The 16,216-nt window shown below is 37.9% G+C and overlaps 1 protein-coding gene across 3 annotated transcripts in view; it reads right to left on the bottom strand.

The window, feature by feature from the left end:
- Positions 1–219: 219 nt before the first annotated feature.
- Positions 220–16,216, bottom strand: part of LOC122158129 (regulating synaptic membrane exocytosis protein 1-like) — a 186,026-nt gene continuing 170,029 nt past the window's right edge. For all 3 annotated transcript variants that reach the window (XM_042814569.1, XM_042814550.1, XM_042814559.1), the window contains 5 exons: positions 10,267–10,408; positions 7,179–7,291; positions 4,706–4,807; positions 3,516–3,655; positions 220–3,162 (listed from right to left, as the gene is read on the bottom strand). In XM_042814569.1, coding sequence (XP_042670503.1) covers positions 2,944–3,162; positions 3,516–3,655; positions 4,706–4,807; positions 7,179–7,291; positions 10,267–10,408 — 716 coding nt within the window. In that variant the 3' untranslated portion in view covers positions 220–2,943. The remainder of the gene's footprint in view (positions 3,163–3,515; positions 3,656–4,705; positions 4,808–7,178; positions 7,292–10,266; positions 10,409–16,216) is intronic.

Here is a 16,216-nt window from a genome sequence, read left to right as displayed (position 1 = left end):
TCAGTATGTTGGGCTCTTTTTGATGTTACATTTTCTATGCTCTAGGGGGAATAAGAAATGCTAAATTTTACTTATTAATAAGGATCAGCACGGGAAAGATCTCCTAGTACTGAACACTAAGTCATGAGATTTATGAAAGCAGTCTTTTTGCAACGGTATGACAAATTCTATATGTAAACAGATCACTCCCACCCCACAAAAGCAGAGATATAACATGCCTTTTGTTCAGAGATTACCATGTTTAATTATTCTTTTTTTTTTTCAATAGCTTAATCATGTATTCAGTTAAATAAAGTAATAAACAAAAGTGTTTGAAGTGAGGCAATATTGTCTTTATGTTATTTTTCAGTTGTGATCAGGTATCTGTGGGACATGGAAAACTAAAATCAAACAACATACATCATCTTTAATTCTCTAACAAAATTTAGTGCCAAATTCTGCTCTCAGGTATGTTTCTATAAAGCAGGATCCATCATGGCACGACAGAACAACGGCATATTTCTGGGTTTAGAAAGGGCAAAGGGTAAGAAGTTGTTCTCACCTCTTAACGGCTCGGCCCACACCAAACACTGAGCTGACATGCACCATCCTGCTGACCTGGTGCGAGCAGGTGCAGCAACACTCATTGCAAACAAACTGATCAGATTTCACCAGATTGCAATTTGGCTAAGTGACTTTAATTGGCCTGCTTCAGTAACTGAGAGCACAGTTTGGCTCCTTTCACGGTGAGAAGGCAGCCAACCAAACACAACTTTCACCAGGCCCCAGATTCTGGTCCCAGATTTCAACATACACTATTACATCGATCAAACGAACCATAGAAGTTACTTATCATTTTACTGTTCCTTAACACATTTCACACAGTCCTGCAGCGAGCAGAATCACAGGTGAACCTCAGAACATACAGAGAGCACAACTACTACACTGGACATGAAAAGGAAATTTTATTAAACATGTTTACATAATATGAGTTGGAAGTTCATTTAAAAGCACAGGGGAGTGTTAAGACAAGTGGTCAGAATAGAAAGTTACTATCGAATTATAACTAGTTGGTTTTTGGCCACTAAGACAGAACAGGATCTAGTAGTAGTGCACCAATGCTTGAGTTCTTCCTGCTCAGCAGGTCGAGCAGTACCAATCTGTGCCCTATGGAAAGATGGGCAGAGTAATTCCAACGTGTTGAGTAATAATAAATAGTTCACGTGGTGCAGGCAGTATGTCTATGAGTTAAAACCTAGTGTGTACACAGTTTCTACATGTGTTACAACCCCACAGTAGGAATCTACACCAAAATATTTATTAGAAGGAATTTGGTCCATACTACATCACGTTTTCCATAGGGTAAAAAATAAAGTCCATCTATAGACATTTAGCACCAGACTCACAGACCTAGCCTGGCTAAAACCTGCAAAATGTCTATAAGAAAAATGGATGGCTTAGATTTCTTGGTTACTTCAGTATTGTAATTACGAGCAAACTGTACAAGTACATGCAACATACAAGCTGGCCTATGTGGAACTAACATACATTATTAAATAACCTTTTTCATCTCTTTTTACAAAACGTGCATGCAGCTTTGAACAGTTCCAAGTCATGCTGCTCTATTTGTGTGACCACAAAATCGAATGGCCTGTAAAAGGAGGGGAAACATAACAATGCACCTGCAGAATCTGCAGTTTTTAGCACATTTACAGGATATCACAAGGGATTTCAAGGCCAAGAAGAACTCAAATGAATAAAAAGCAAATTGAAATTTGACTTTTTTTCTCCAAAAAGTAAGATATCTTGCGTTAAAAAATCAAGCCTTGTGCTTGCATCAATCTCAAAGAAATGTAAACTAAAATTTGATAAAAACATTAGTAAGTGCAGAATATTTCAACTGGAATTTCCAGTGAAACACTGAACAACTCATACCATGCTCTATCCAGGGCAGACAGGTGTGTCTGAAGCGACACACGTGAGAGAAGCCTGGGTACAGCTGAAAGTGTCATATGCTCAATCCATTCCTGGTCAACGTTTTGGGAAGTCAAATATACATTTATACACAGAAACGTAAGTATTCCCTCTCCATTTCTAGGAGGAAAACTGCATTACCAGTAACATATTCTATGTCAAAATTAAGAATAAAGCTGCTTTATACCAGTCCCCAGCATTAGTTGCAGAATTCTTCAAAATTCTTCCATGCAAAACATCATAAACGTAAAAGTTAGTATATATAATGCAAACATATCTGCTTTTTACAAAGAAAAAGTGGCACTGTGATGATTAGTTACTTTTAAGAATATAACCTCGGTTGCTCATTTGTTCTGGGTTCCCACATGGGAGACTTTGCAGCACCAGAACCAAGAAATGATTTGAACGTGCTGGAATCATAACTGGCTGCTGAACACTTTAACGATGCTTACAGAGATAAGCTTCAGCCCTTTTTTTTTGTTTGGTTTAGAAAAAGAAAGGAAGGGTCTCTGTTAGCGTTGTGAGGACTTCTACAAAACTAGCAGAATCACATGGCAAAAAACTAGTGGAAGTAACAAATACAGAAAAACTTCTGAAACACCAGGAAGTTAACACTGCTTGAGGGCTCTGTCAAAATGTGAAAAATACAATGTTGTTAACAGAGTGAGAGCTTCCAGTTTGGCTCATATTTGACTTAATTTGAATCTAAAGATCCCTCTCTCTCTCTCTCTTTTTTAATTTTTTAATATTTTTTTGTTTGGCTTTGGATCATTAAAAGCATCAGAGATAGACAGACAGTTTGGCTGTATGTTATATACTTTTGTTCCATCAATGTAAGCCGTCTCTTGACAAACAATTCAGACATATTTTTGGATAACTACTACAAGCAAAAACAGAAGTGATTGTCTCTCTCCAACAGTGTTTTTGATCGTGTGAATATCTGGTTCCAATCGTTATCCTGGGTGATGTTTTATTAGGCAGCACCTGCTTCTATGACCTAATGCAGGGAGGCCCAGTTGAACTTTCCAGAGACGACTGGGAAGCTCTGCGTGTCAAGGGAGTCAAGGTTGGATCCACTAGTGATGAAGGTGGGAATAATTTATACCAGCCTATTACCACACTGGACAGATCCAATTCCTCCAGAAGGATCTGGGCAACACCCATGAAGCATTTGTGATCCATTCGGCCATAGTCTCCCCAGACTATTACCTGTAAGAACACAAGATACAGGTTCAGCCTGGTTCAAAGAGCCATGCTCACTCCTGCTGTATATCACGATGTATATAGTAAGGAAAATGTTTTTCTTAAGGGTGAATGATTGCTTCCTCTTATGAGAGAACTTAATGGCAGGACAGGAGCAAGAGTCAACAAAAGAGAAATGTTTAATACAGACAGACATTTCACAGGTCGGAAATCACAAGCCATGAGGATGTGTTTGCTGATATTTAGAAAATTAAATACTTAGTGAGTTGGAATGGGTTTGCATATCTTAATTAAACTTAAGTAAACATACAAGTGCTTTACCAAAAGACAGCCTAAATTGGATTTTGGAAGGAACTGACCTGAAGGACTTTACCCTGTGGACTTTCATCAAAAACTAGTGTCTGTTGGTACAAAGGATCAAGGGTCTTCCGTGCAATTCTTGTCTTCTTCTTTGCTATACATGCTCCATTTTCCAATAAATAAACTTTGACATATGGAGCTGCAAACAAAACACCATTAATTTTATGTTTGGACTTAAAAACTTCTATGTTGCACATCTGAGCTGGAGGACAGATGCCATAAAAGGAAGATGAGTAGAAAGAACACGACATGCTATGTTTGTTGTATAGTCTGAATACAATTACACTTGTTAAATAAACGACACAGACCATAAGGAACCCATTTCATTTTTATAACCCTTAAATTTAATGACCCAAGATGGTACTAATAACAATTCTGTTTCACTGTTTCATCTGTCATTCTGAAAACACTTTCCTTTGCCAGGAATTAACTGTCTCTGATAGTTAAGCTGGAGTCACTATGTAGGGGTCAGAGATACATCACAACAGAAGACTTAAATATTTCATTGAAAGGAATATTTAAAGCTAAGTCATTCAGATAACACAGACACTAACTGCTCTTTTGTCTTAGGCTCCTAATGAGGTTGCAAAGTACCATTTTGCCAAAGCGCTATCTAAAACAAGAGTTCCTGTTGTTATAGTGAGCAGTGCTTGTAGCAGTTATTATATATCTCTCCTAATGAAGATTTCTATAAATAACTAGGACATTAAAAATATTTTTATAAAATGATATTTCATTCATTATACAGATTACTGACACAGGCACTACCATAACATGCAAGCATACAGAAGACTATGACTTGCAGGTCTACTAAGCTGTTTGTTCAGAGCACAGTCATCTGCTCTTCATCTCATTTTGGTGGGGAACAAACACAAAGGACTTCACGTGCATTGATAAAGCCTTTCTGAGAGATATGACTTGCCTAAAACACACAGGAATACTTCTACAGATGTTCTGTCCAGAATGGGTTTTGAATTGCTAAAACTAATTCCTTGAAAAGTGACATGCAATTAGCAGATGCATGTGGTAGGAAGTTGACTGATAACAAGGATATATGTCCATGCATACATTCCTTGCAAATAAAATGTATTTACATCTAACAAGGTGCTTAAAAAGCCTCCAATCCCCAATTCACCAGCATATTTCATATTCCTGATTTCTGTTCACGTATTGTTTATTTTTCCCTTACCTGGGGTAGATTTGGAGCCAGGTTTTTGTGTGAGGCCACGGGCTCTAATGACTTCTACTTCTAACTGGCCCTTCTTATCCACCATGCCAATCTGGATATCACCTGAGGGAGAAGAAGAACATTTTCTGAGAAGCAGAACAGCCTGGGAGATATGAGAATAAGAAAGAGAAACAGAAAGATTAGTGTTCTATTGGTCTGCTCCATGAGTGTGCTTGTCACCTCTCTCGATCCCTTAAATTTATCTGTCCTTAACCTAGAACTAAATGGGTCTGTGACCCACGGGGGCAAGCAAATTTACAGCAACATTTCAGTATAAACACCATCCTTTTCATTTCTCATTATGACATTATGACTTCTCACACAGGACTGCTGCTCCAGCAGCACTTCCCTAGCAGTGGTCCCAAATGCCAACAGCCTAAAACCCAAATTCATGTTCAGAAATCCCCTCAGCTGGACATTTCTGTCTCCAAGCTGAGATGTAAGAGCTAGGCATGCAATGTCTCCTTGTCTGATTAACAGGAAGGGGAACTGCTGATTGAGGTTCACTTTGAACACTCTGTACCTCAATTGCCTGAGGAGATCCTTTGTGTAAGGCAAATGCACCGACCAGTTGAGGCACACAAAAACAGCAGCTTCAGAGAATGATGCCCTGTCCTCCAGGAACTCAAAAGAAGAGTACTGCAAAGAGCTCTAAGAAGTATAAATGTGTCAATTATTCTATTTTTATCAATACAGCATGCCTATTTTTGTTGTGAACGAAATAATGCAGATTGCTAAAACCTGCTTGTGCTAACAGTCAAACTGCTGTTTCCCTGCATGAATCTGACAAACTACATTTCCTGCAGAAAAATGAAACTCCTTGTTCCAAGACCAATAAAATGCGTGGAAAGTTACCTTAACTATGGGCTGATGCTCAAAGCGTTGGCCCTGTATGATTCCATCTACTCTGGAATCAGCTGGGTAGAAATCTAACAGGCCACTTAGAATCAATTAGAATCAATACAGCATGTAGCTTTGTGACTTCAGTGCAGATAAATGAACTGTCCATATATCCATGCCACATCTGAATATGGAAATATTTTAGATTTGAACTCTGAATTAAAAAAAAATACAAATAGATAGTCCTGAACTACAGAATTAGAGGGTTCTAGATTTAGAATTACAGCATTTTGAAATGAAGCAGGCATGAGATTTTCACAAGCTTGCGCAATGGAAGAGCAGTGGTTATACTTTGCCACATGAGGTATGACAGAGTAGCAGGGAAGGTTTTTACCTGTCAGACTTTGCTTGAATAAACATGTTTTGTGTTTCACTAAAAACAGTTTAAAGGAAAATTCCAAGAAGCAGTATTAAGACTACATCTCAGTATCGCACAACCAAATAAAAATATGGTACAGGAAACCAGAAGGGGGAGCAACAATCCGGGTATTTGTCAATGGCAGCAGGATACAGAAGATGTGAAAGTTGTAAAAAGTGTGGTAAAATACTTTTGGGGGGCTGAACCCTGAGCCCTTGGTAAGTAAAACAGTTCAAAGAAGTGAAAATGCACATGACTCAAGGAATCTGCAGAAAAATAGGAGATTAAAGTAAAGATGAAAGAAATTTAGACCTCTGTATTCATACCAGCAGAGCCACTTCGATTTAGAAAATATTCTCACTGATATTTCTGAGAGTGCTGTACTGAAGCACTAGGCTCTTACCATTTCCAGCATGTTTAATGGAGAACATCAAGGACTCCTCGCTTACAATCCTAAACATGTAGTATTTGAAGCATGCCTAAAAATTGTCCAAGTACAAGCAAAAAGATATCAAACCACTCCAAAGACACTTGTACAGTACTGTGCTGCTGCACAGCACTTATACCCTATACATAATCAAGATACAGCTAACACTAATATAGGGTTATCCAGACTGGAGTGGAGTGGAGACTGGTTTGGAGTACTGAGAAAATTGCAGATAGATCCAGAAAACTGCTGTAGAAAAGAATTTTGTCATTAGAAACACTGGCTTTATCAATAACTGATAACTGGGCATTGCAGATATGGGTAGAAATTTCAAGTTCTGGGGTTACTTTGGGATGAACCAAGCTTGGATAAGTGCAGAGTTTGGCAAGAAACCATCTTCATATCCAGTATAATCTGTGGTGATCAAATACAAATGCTGAACAGCTGAGATTTCACAGTGATTGGAGAACTCACAATAACTGCCCAGTGTGAAGGAAAGTGCAACTTCGATCTTCAAACTGCAAGTGAGATTAACAGACACTTAACATCTGCAGCAATATTGTTTCTCAACTCATTCTGGATGCAAGCATGCTAGAAATATCAGTAGGAACACCAGTGACCAGGTACAGGATTTTCGTGTTTACAGTGAAGGAAGCCACTTCATAAAAGCCTTTTTGGTGCTGCAGTCTAGCAGTGAGTTTGATAGGTACTGTTTTAGTATCATCTAACATATAACATAATATTCTTACCCATGGCAGGAGTTGCTAGTGTTTGTCGGCCTACTAATTGTGCAGGTCCAAGTCCATCAAGGAAATCACTGAACTGACTGTCAGCTCCCAGCCGTACCCCAGGAAATATTAAGCTGAAAGAAAGTAAAAGCGGATTAAGCATAAGATCAGGATTAATTTCCATTGCCATACAGTATTTCCCTGCAAAATACTTCTTACACAAGGCAAGCAGCACAGAATGTGCAACCACAAAATGTTCTGCAGTGTCATGAAATGCAGAAGCCTATTACTTTACATTCCTGAATGCCTGATTTAATTTTTAATACAATTTTGTACTGATAGACATATCCAAATGTCATCTGCATCAGTTAGGATAAACAAGGAAAAGCAATGCAAACATTAAATGCACTGATTGTTGCAGCTGAAGCCATAAGCTGGCACATAATACTAGTGGGGATGAGACCTAAACCTAATGTCCACCCTATTTCAGGACTGAACTGCATTCACACAGACTATATGTGCATTTCCAAACTGCTTTCTATTGAACGCATATACATTCTCCAAACAATAATAAAACAAAGAAGTGAAAAAATTCAGAGGAAGAATAATCCATAGTGGGGAAACTCAGCTTCAGCTTCCCCATCACAGTCAGCAGGAACAGAAGAACGGAGTCTGAACTAAGTCTGGATAGCATCTTACCCAGTAGGCTATGCACCATTCTGCATCTATTTCTCCCAAAGGAAATTTACAGTTAGACTCGATAAAAAAGTAACACAATTTCCTATTTAAAGTACCTAGTGTGAAAAGCTTTGTTTTCCAGATATAAGATTTATCTGATCCATACAATTCACAGCAAGCCACAGTTAGTGGGCTACAAAAAGTCCATTCCTCTCTTCAAGACTAACTGTTCTCACAATGTTTGCATAAAGATATTGACTGTCTGTAACTAAAACTGACCAGAAAATATCAGCACAGTGCTTTTCATTAGAAAACTTTGATTTACCAAAAGATGAGATTTTCACAGAAGTTTAAAGAAATCTTATTTAAGTTTTCTTTAGGTGGAGGAGAAAAAGAATGTTAGAAGTCTCCAGTTCAGCCATTAGCCTCCCAATACTGGCAGTAACCTAATTCCAAGATTCAGGTTCAAGCTTCATGCTATGCTTGTCAAACCATCCAGTCTGCTTCTTCCCCCAGTGGCACTACTCACCACTCCTGCAGCTGCAAGGAACAGTTTCTTGCTTGTTTTTTGTCATTTTTCCCCAAAATGCCTGTTACATTTTGCTGAAGAATTGCTAGGATTGAAAATCATCAGTGTTCTCATTTTTTAGACACCTCTAAGTACACAAATAACAACAAATGGTATGAAGTACTCTATTCTCTTTAATAATCATGAATTGCAACTCATAAAACTCTAATTATGGCTCGAGCAGAAGAACATAAGGTGATACCTGGGGTATCTAGTGTAGGACTATGTGATTTCAGCTGAGCTATTTATCTGCTCGTTATTGTAAAATGCAGGATGAGGCATGATACTACCTATACATCAACTATGTGACTTTGCAATTAATAAAAAAAAAACACACAGGGAAGGGAAAATTGCCCATGCAAATTCAATACAAACACCTCCTAATTGCCATAATTACCTGCCTACTGTAAGGGTGAACTGCAAACAAAATACTATTCAAGTAACCAAAGTCAAGCTCCTGTGGATGCCTCATCAAAATGATGGGAATCTCATGGGAGACAGGATAAAAATTTCAACCCACAGTACTACATCCTGTTAAAGGTATCTTTCTCTTCCTTCATTGCAACAAACTATATTTAACTTTTTAACCTGAGTTTTATTATCTGCCTCTTTTGGACCATTACCCTCAGCTTCCCTTTAGAGCCTCTGTTAAATATCACTGTTTTTCTCACTTCACTAGCCTCACCGTTTCTTTTCTCTTGCCAGGGACTGGAATAGGGATGTAGAGACCAGGGACAGTGGTTAAGGTTAAGGTCAATTGCAAACTGAGTCAGAGAACAAACTGCAGGCATCCTGATCATCAGGAATCAACCAGAAGCCTTTGTAATTTTATCAGTGCGGGGCTCCCATCTCTTCAGTACTGCTCACCAGAAAAATAGGCCAGTCTCCAGTCCCTTAAAGGAGGAATTCTTCATTGCCATGATGAGTGGAGCCTTTCAGACTGGCAGTTTATTGTAGAGAGATGAAGGATAGGAAGATGGAATGCTGAAGGGCAAAGGTAGTGCCCTATCATCTGATGATGGACTAATTGCACCTTTACACTTCTCCTTGCCACCATCATGGCTGTCTCTTCATCCCTCTTAAAAACTATCAGTTGTGTAATAGTGTAAGCATTTAAAAAGACGAAGCCAAAGAAGTCCCTATTGTCCATTTTTTATCTGGTCTGTAAAACAGAATTCCATACCTTCAGTTTTCACTTTTGCACGGGACAACTTGTAAGAATTCTCTGGTGACCACTGAGCCTTTGCACACAAGCTAGAGTCCTATTGGTATCTGTAGGGATGCTACAGTATTTATTCACACTTTTGTGTCTAACTGGCTTTTGTTATCCTTTCCTAGAGGCTCAGTCATTCAGCAGTGAATGAAAACAGCTGCCCATTTACCCACAGTTGTGTGCACGGTTTTAGCTGATGGTGCGGTTGAAGTCTGGTTTTACAATTCTCAATAAGAGACTTGGACCAAGTCCAAACTAAACTCTCTTTGTATACAGTACTACTGAACACAGTTTCATATCACAGGGATTTACACACAACATCTGAAGTTTAACTCCAAGTTAATCCAAACACAACTCAAAGACGAGTTTTGTTTTGAATAATGCAGTCTGAATTCAGTTCTCTTTTGATGAACAAAATGTCTCAGAGGATAGCAGGGAAAATATGAAACCCAAAGAAGTCCTCTTTCAATCTCGATCTTCAACATACTACATGCCCTGAATTGTTTAGTTTTGCTAACATTTTCTCAAGAAGAAGAATCTGCACACATACCTAACCCCTCAGCCCAAGCTGGGACCTCTGTTCACATCCCAAGCTTTCTTTAAAAGACAAGAGGTTTTTCTTATATTACTGCACTTTTAATGCCACTTACTTGCCCTCAGAGCTGTAACTATTTATGCTGCCATCAGTGGATTCTCGACTTGGCTGTCGAACCATACGACTTCTCATTTCTGCAGCCATTCCTGTCTCTGTGCTTCTTTGTATCGTGCTCTTTAGCTTCTTATTGCCAGCCTCTGAAAGCAGAGAGAAGTAAAAAAAGTGTTAGAGTGACAGTCTAGCACAAAGCCTTTCCTTGCAGTTTTCTGCAGCAGAAGTAATGCAATGTCTCTTCTTCAGCTGAAAACTGGTCATGGTTTCTCTTTAAAAGGGCTGACACCCTCTATTAATGTGCTATTATTAATCTTCATACAACTAGAAAGTAGACAGGATGACTCTGATAGTGCATGTTAACCATAAACTTGTAAGATATACATCACCACATTAGGTTAGGGGAATACAAATTAATGACTGTCTCAGGAAAAAAGAAGAAACAAAATTCTTCGTGCATTCAACAGGAAAATGTTAAGCACTAAAACATTTGGTATCAAAAACATAATAACATATTTTCATACAGCAAAATCCCATTTTTCACCACAAAGTAATTAGTGAGTGCTACATAATTTCTAAGCAGAATAGTCTTTTAGGAATCCCTTTGGAAGACTATGAAGTCCACAGAACTTGAGTTTGCAAATGAATGCTACAAAGTGCATTTCATGAAATCATTGAGTAGCTCGATATGTTTGGAAAAGTTTTCACCACAGTATTTTTAAATTTAAATTTAAAATCCTTTGAGTTCCACTTGTAAGCTTCCAGGTCATCTTGGAGCAGGGAGAGCTTCCAGTCCCTTCCAGGTGCAGTTCCGAGCTCCTGATGTAACAGCCAATTTACAATGAATTCTACTCCAAATCTTATGCTTTCAAAGAATGGCAATTGTTTAATAATCTTTAACTGAAATACTTCTACCAAAGTCTCTACGTAACACAGAAATCTGCGTTGCCTTCAGTTCAGTGCCCTCCTCATTTTCTTTTAATTCAGCCTCTCATTCAACTGGTAACACTGATCTCTCAAGAAACAGTAGATATGACAAGGTTTCACGTGAACAAATGCAGAAACCTTCTCCTGCATTTTCCTCTTCATTTAAGTCATATGCTCATTCACTGTCTGTGAAGTTTCTATTTTCTTTCTGCATTCTGCTTTCAGGAATACCTCGAAAAAAAAAATTCTTCCATCTTCTCCTGCTACAGAGGCTGAAAACTTTTTCACTTTCCCATTTCACGCAGACATTGTTGACGTTTGGCTATGACAGATTTTCGTCACACTTCAGACAGAAGCCAGAAATCTTGTAGCCCCACCATAGCTTCAACTTTCTGGCAGATGTCTGGCCTTCGCTCTTTGGGTCTTCAGAACTGGTGCAGAGCAGGGAGAAATCCCACAGGATAGAGCAGCTCTTCCTCTCCAAGGCTTATCATCTCTTTGGTGCTATCAGAGAAGATGGATAACATGGCCCAAACAAAAAAGAATTTGTATACAGAGTGAAGAAGAGACACTGTCACATCAAAAAAGGCTGTCGTTTTTCTTGTAAACTTTCTATTTGAGTGGTTGTTTATTTATGGCCATCCAGAAGCAGGGAAATAAATACCTCTCAGTGGAAGAAATCAGCTACCTACATACAGCCTCAGACCTTTTACTCCCTTTTGAGGACAACAGTTCTGTGGTTTTCCTGAGTGCTTTTGTTGCAACATATCCAAATTTCCAGTACTTGGTGAGTTAAAAATGCATTATTCAATGCCTTGAATCATGGAGAAGACTGGACTAGATGAGGATCTACTCCCAGACAATGTAGTTGGCTGTAGAGGGTACTTCATAAAACTTAAGCAACTTGAAATATAGGAAAGCATAATACAACATTTTGAACCTATGCTTTACCTTAAAAAACAACAACAAAAAAAAAAACAACAGATAATGTGTACACCTATATTCTAGCATGTCAATGCTGAAACATACAACGAGCATCAAAAAATAACCAAAAGACAGTCTAAGATATAAAACCCACAAGCAGACTCTTACGACAAAGAATTCTCGTATTTCCAGTAGGTATGTATTTGCCACCCATGTTGTCTTTTACTTCTGTCTTCTCTGAAAGTGTCTCTGTCTCCATCTGTTCCCACAGAGCAGGTCAGATTATATAGTTTAAACCCTGCAATGTTTACTGCAGCCAGTCAGATCAGACAGCATGACCGGAAAGATAAAATACAGTAGAGCCTGAAAAGCAAGCATCTGAATGGAAGTGCCTGTGAATATTTATGGCTCACAAAACTTGAGTGATGAGACACTAAAGGAACAAGACTATCATGACCTTGGCACAAGGCAAGGAGAGAGATGCTGATTCAGGCCACCTGAACAATGTGGTGAATGTGGAAATCCATTAATGAGAGACAGTTTGCTTGGAAAGTATAATAAAAAGCAGATTCATAGAAATAATCACTATACACATTTCTTTTCCACTGACTAAATTAAAAAACAAACAAACAAAAAAGCCCCCATGATTTTAGCGAGACTGAAAATTGCAAGTGGTTTTTCATGTAAGAGTAATTTAATATTACCATAGATAAAATTCATGTTGCTGCTTGAACATGCTTCTCAGCACCACAGATGTTAAATGCATAGACTGTGCAGGACAAATCCTTGCACAAACCCACAGTTTCATCTGACTGTGCCGTATATATCAGATTGTCTGCTTCTGAATGCTTTTAAAGTTGCTTCTCTCTGCCTTACTGTTCTGGATTTCACTTCTTGTTTTCCCCATCAACTTTTTTTTTTTTTTTTTTTTTTTTTTTTTGGTTGAAGATTAGGAAAAAAAAAAAATCTTTGCCTCCTCCTGTAGCTGTTACCAATATCTGCAGTGTTACTTAGGAAAATAAGCGTCATTGTTCAGATTTTATTTTACAATCTCAATCTTAATATTCTGCAGTACAATAAAATATAACATAAAAGTAACCCAAGACAGAATGGCAAAATGCATGAATTTTATGGCATAAAGAGAACTGCTTTTGCCCAGGACTAAGAACTGAAACACACATTTCATGGGTTTTTAAAGTTTTATAGGTCAGTTATGCACATTGTGGGTTTTTTTATTTTCTATTTTTTTAATGCCTACTGCAGCACAAGAAGAAATGAGAACAATTTATCTCAGCAGCACACTCTGGTAACCTTCTCAGGAAAGCCTTGTTCTGCACGGCATGAGGTGGTTAAAGCAGAGCTGAGCTGGGACCTTCTACTATTTCTGGAGGGGGTCAGGTAATGCAGAGTCACTCTGGGGTGCAGCTTCCAGTCCTGTATTGACTGCACAATGAGGTGTGGGATCTGATCAACTACCAGTGTTTCTCTGGCTCCTTGTAACGTGCACTTTTCTCCACTATCATTTTTGTCTTGTATTGTATTCAGGCTAGCAGTTCTGCATATAGCTTTGGAACCCTGTCTTTACATGAACAGTAGAAGTTCATTAAAAATTTAAGTTCAATATCTACACTGTGATACACTGAGAAGATTTTCTACTCTTGTCTGAATATTTATTGGAGAGCACTTGGTCCTGATGCTGATTTGCATTAGTTTGATCTGTACAGTTAAATTTTATAATATGTGACAGTTATTTGCCTGCACTGTATAAATTGCATTATACTCATTGTGCAGACTGAAGATAAACTGTCTCTATACTGAATACCATCTAGGGGAAAAATGAATTCCAAAATGTGCTGTATAATTCTATCCACTCTGTCTATTGTGTAAGGCTTTCTTTGAGCAGAAATGCAGATTAATGTGCATAAATACCACTCACACAAACACATAGTTTAACAGGTATAAGCTAGAGAAAAACGATTACAGAGCAATTGTGATAAACATTTTTGCAGGTTTGATAACAAATGCAAAAGGATCATAAAACAGTCATCTGTAGCTGTAAGACATACTTGGCTTGCACACTTTTTGCCATTCATTATCAGCCCTGTTGTAGCTGCCCTGCTACAACACACCAAGGAGCATGTGGCATTTGCTGGTTCTTTCTACATCTTTATAAATAGAGTTTATAGTGATTTTTTACTCCAACAAGAAAAATGTTAATGCAATTGACGTATTCCAATTTCTGTACTTTTTAATCACCTCCAAACATAGCACCCAGGGGAAAAAAATGACAACAGAACTATATTAGCAAGAAAGAGTCAGTGATAGTACCTATAGAAACAGGATGGCCTACTAAAGATATTTCAAGGCTAGATTTACATTTCTACAGGCATCCAATTCAGAGAGAACAATGCAAAGACAAACAGCTTGTATCACCTGTATCCCTGTAGAGTCATGACTGCTCAGTGCATCACCGCTGTCCAGGCTCTCTATGGTCTATGTATGTGCCCGTAAACAAAACCGCCATTTTCACCCTTTTTTCAATATAAAAAAAGTCTGAGAATATCTAATGGAGATGTGCCACAGCCTGCTTTTATGGAATTAAGCATTTATGGTGCAATGTAAAAGTGTATATTTGATGCTATGGGACATTTGGGGACACAAACTTGGTGACTTAGTCAATAGGATGCTTTAGGAGATCTCTGTAGGACAAAAAAAATGACATGGATATTTGTACTAGTGATGATGAAAGAGACACCTTAAGAATTGCCCAGAATCTCACATGAGAACAACTAGTTAGATAGCACCAAAAAAACAAAGAAGACATGAGTATGTAGTATGTAAAACTGATGACCTATTCAAAAGAACACTAAAGAAAGCAAAGCATGCACCATTGCTCAATCCACTAAAGGAAGTGATTACAAGTCAGGTGCTGATAATACCACTGCCTGACTCAAGGGCAATTCAAGGTTTCAAGCATGCTCTTGGGCATGAGGAAGAAAGCCTAAAAGGACTACAGTTCCAAGTCGGGTCTGACTGCAGCCTGGCTGGGTTGTGGCCATATTGTTGGCCTGCACATTGCCTGTGTGACCACGTCACACCAGGAGGACTACGCCAACTGAAATATCATGGGTCACCCTCAACTGAAGGAAATACGAGAAAAACAAAGCCAAAGGGCACATTTCCTTTCTAGTCCTTTCTAATGTGTTACTTTGCAGCCCCAATTCTGACTGCTGGAAGACCTGCAGAGTTATAAAGTTGTAACTTGTTCGACTTGCTCTGCATGTAACATATTTTAACAACAAATTCTGTTTACACATGAATTGAAAAACTGCCCCTGGGATCGGGTCCTAAAGCAGATACAGAAATAAAAGAAGAAATAATTTTAAGTCCATTTATTCTTTTACATGTGTACATCTCTCACATGGACACAACAATGGATTGCTCTCAAAGACTGAAAGAGCAGAGTAGCAATGCACAGAGGACAAATAGTTAAGAATATACACAAATACAAATGTTCACTAGATTTTATCCTAAAACACTCCACTGTATTTTCCATTTTGTGTGTTTTGCCACATTTTCCTGAATAAAAATGCTCTTTACAAGAAAACATCTCAAATATTCCAGAAATAGTCTTAAAACTGTTACTTCCAACCACCGCATAAATAAAGAAGAATACAGTTTATATTATGTGGTATTTGACCCCAAGGTTTGAAATCCATATATAAAACACTAAATCCTTTTCCCCATTTATATTTATTAAGAAAAAACTACAAACAAATGTAATAAATAATAAAACTTTCTAGAAAGAATATTTACCTTTTCATCTGGGTTAAATTGTAAAGATAGAACTTTTTTCAGGGAAAAAAATGTATCTTATAACTGTATTCATAAATTCATACATTCAATTGGAAAACCAATTTCATTCCTATTAACTATTTTCAGGTAATAAAAAAAAATGTAAGTAAGGCTGTTAAATAAAGATTTTTTTTTTCCCTTATGTACTTAGAGACAAAAGAGTAAAATGCACCAAGCCTAACAAAAGATTTGACTGAAATGCTGTTAATAAATATATTAATGTTTGGGTTTTGAACACTAAGTCACTT

The sequence above is a fragment of the Centrocercus urophasianus genome, unplaced genomic scaffold (assembly GCF_019232065.1).
Source record: "Centrocercus urophasianus isolate 14NV4802_14NV808 unplaced genomic scaffold, USGS_Curo_1.0 seq_10, whole genome shotgun sequence".
Lineage (NCBI taxonomy): Eukaryota > Metazoa > Chordata > Aves > Galliformes > Phasianidae > Centrocercus > Centrocercus urophasianus.
This window is presented reverse-complemented; position numbering and strand designations above follow the sequence as displayed.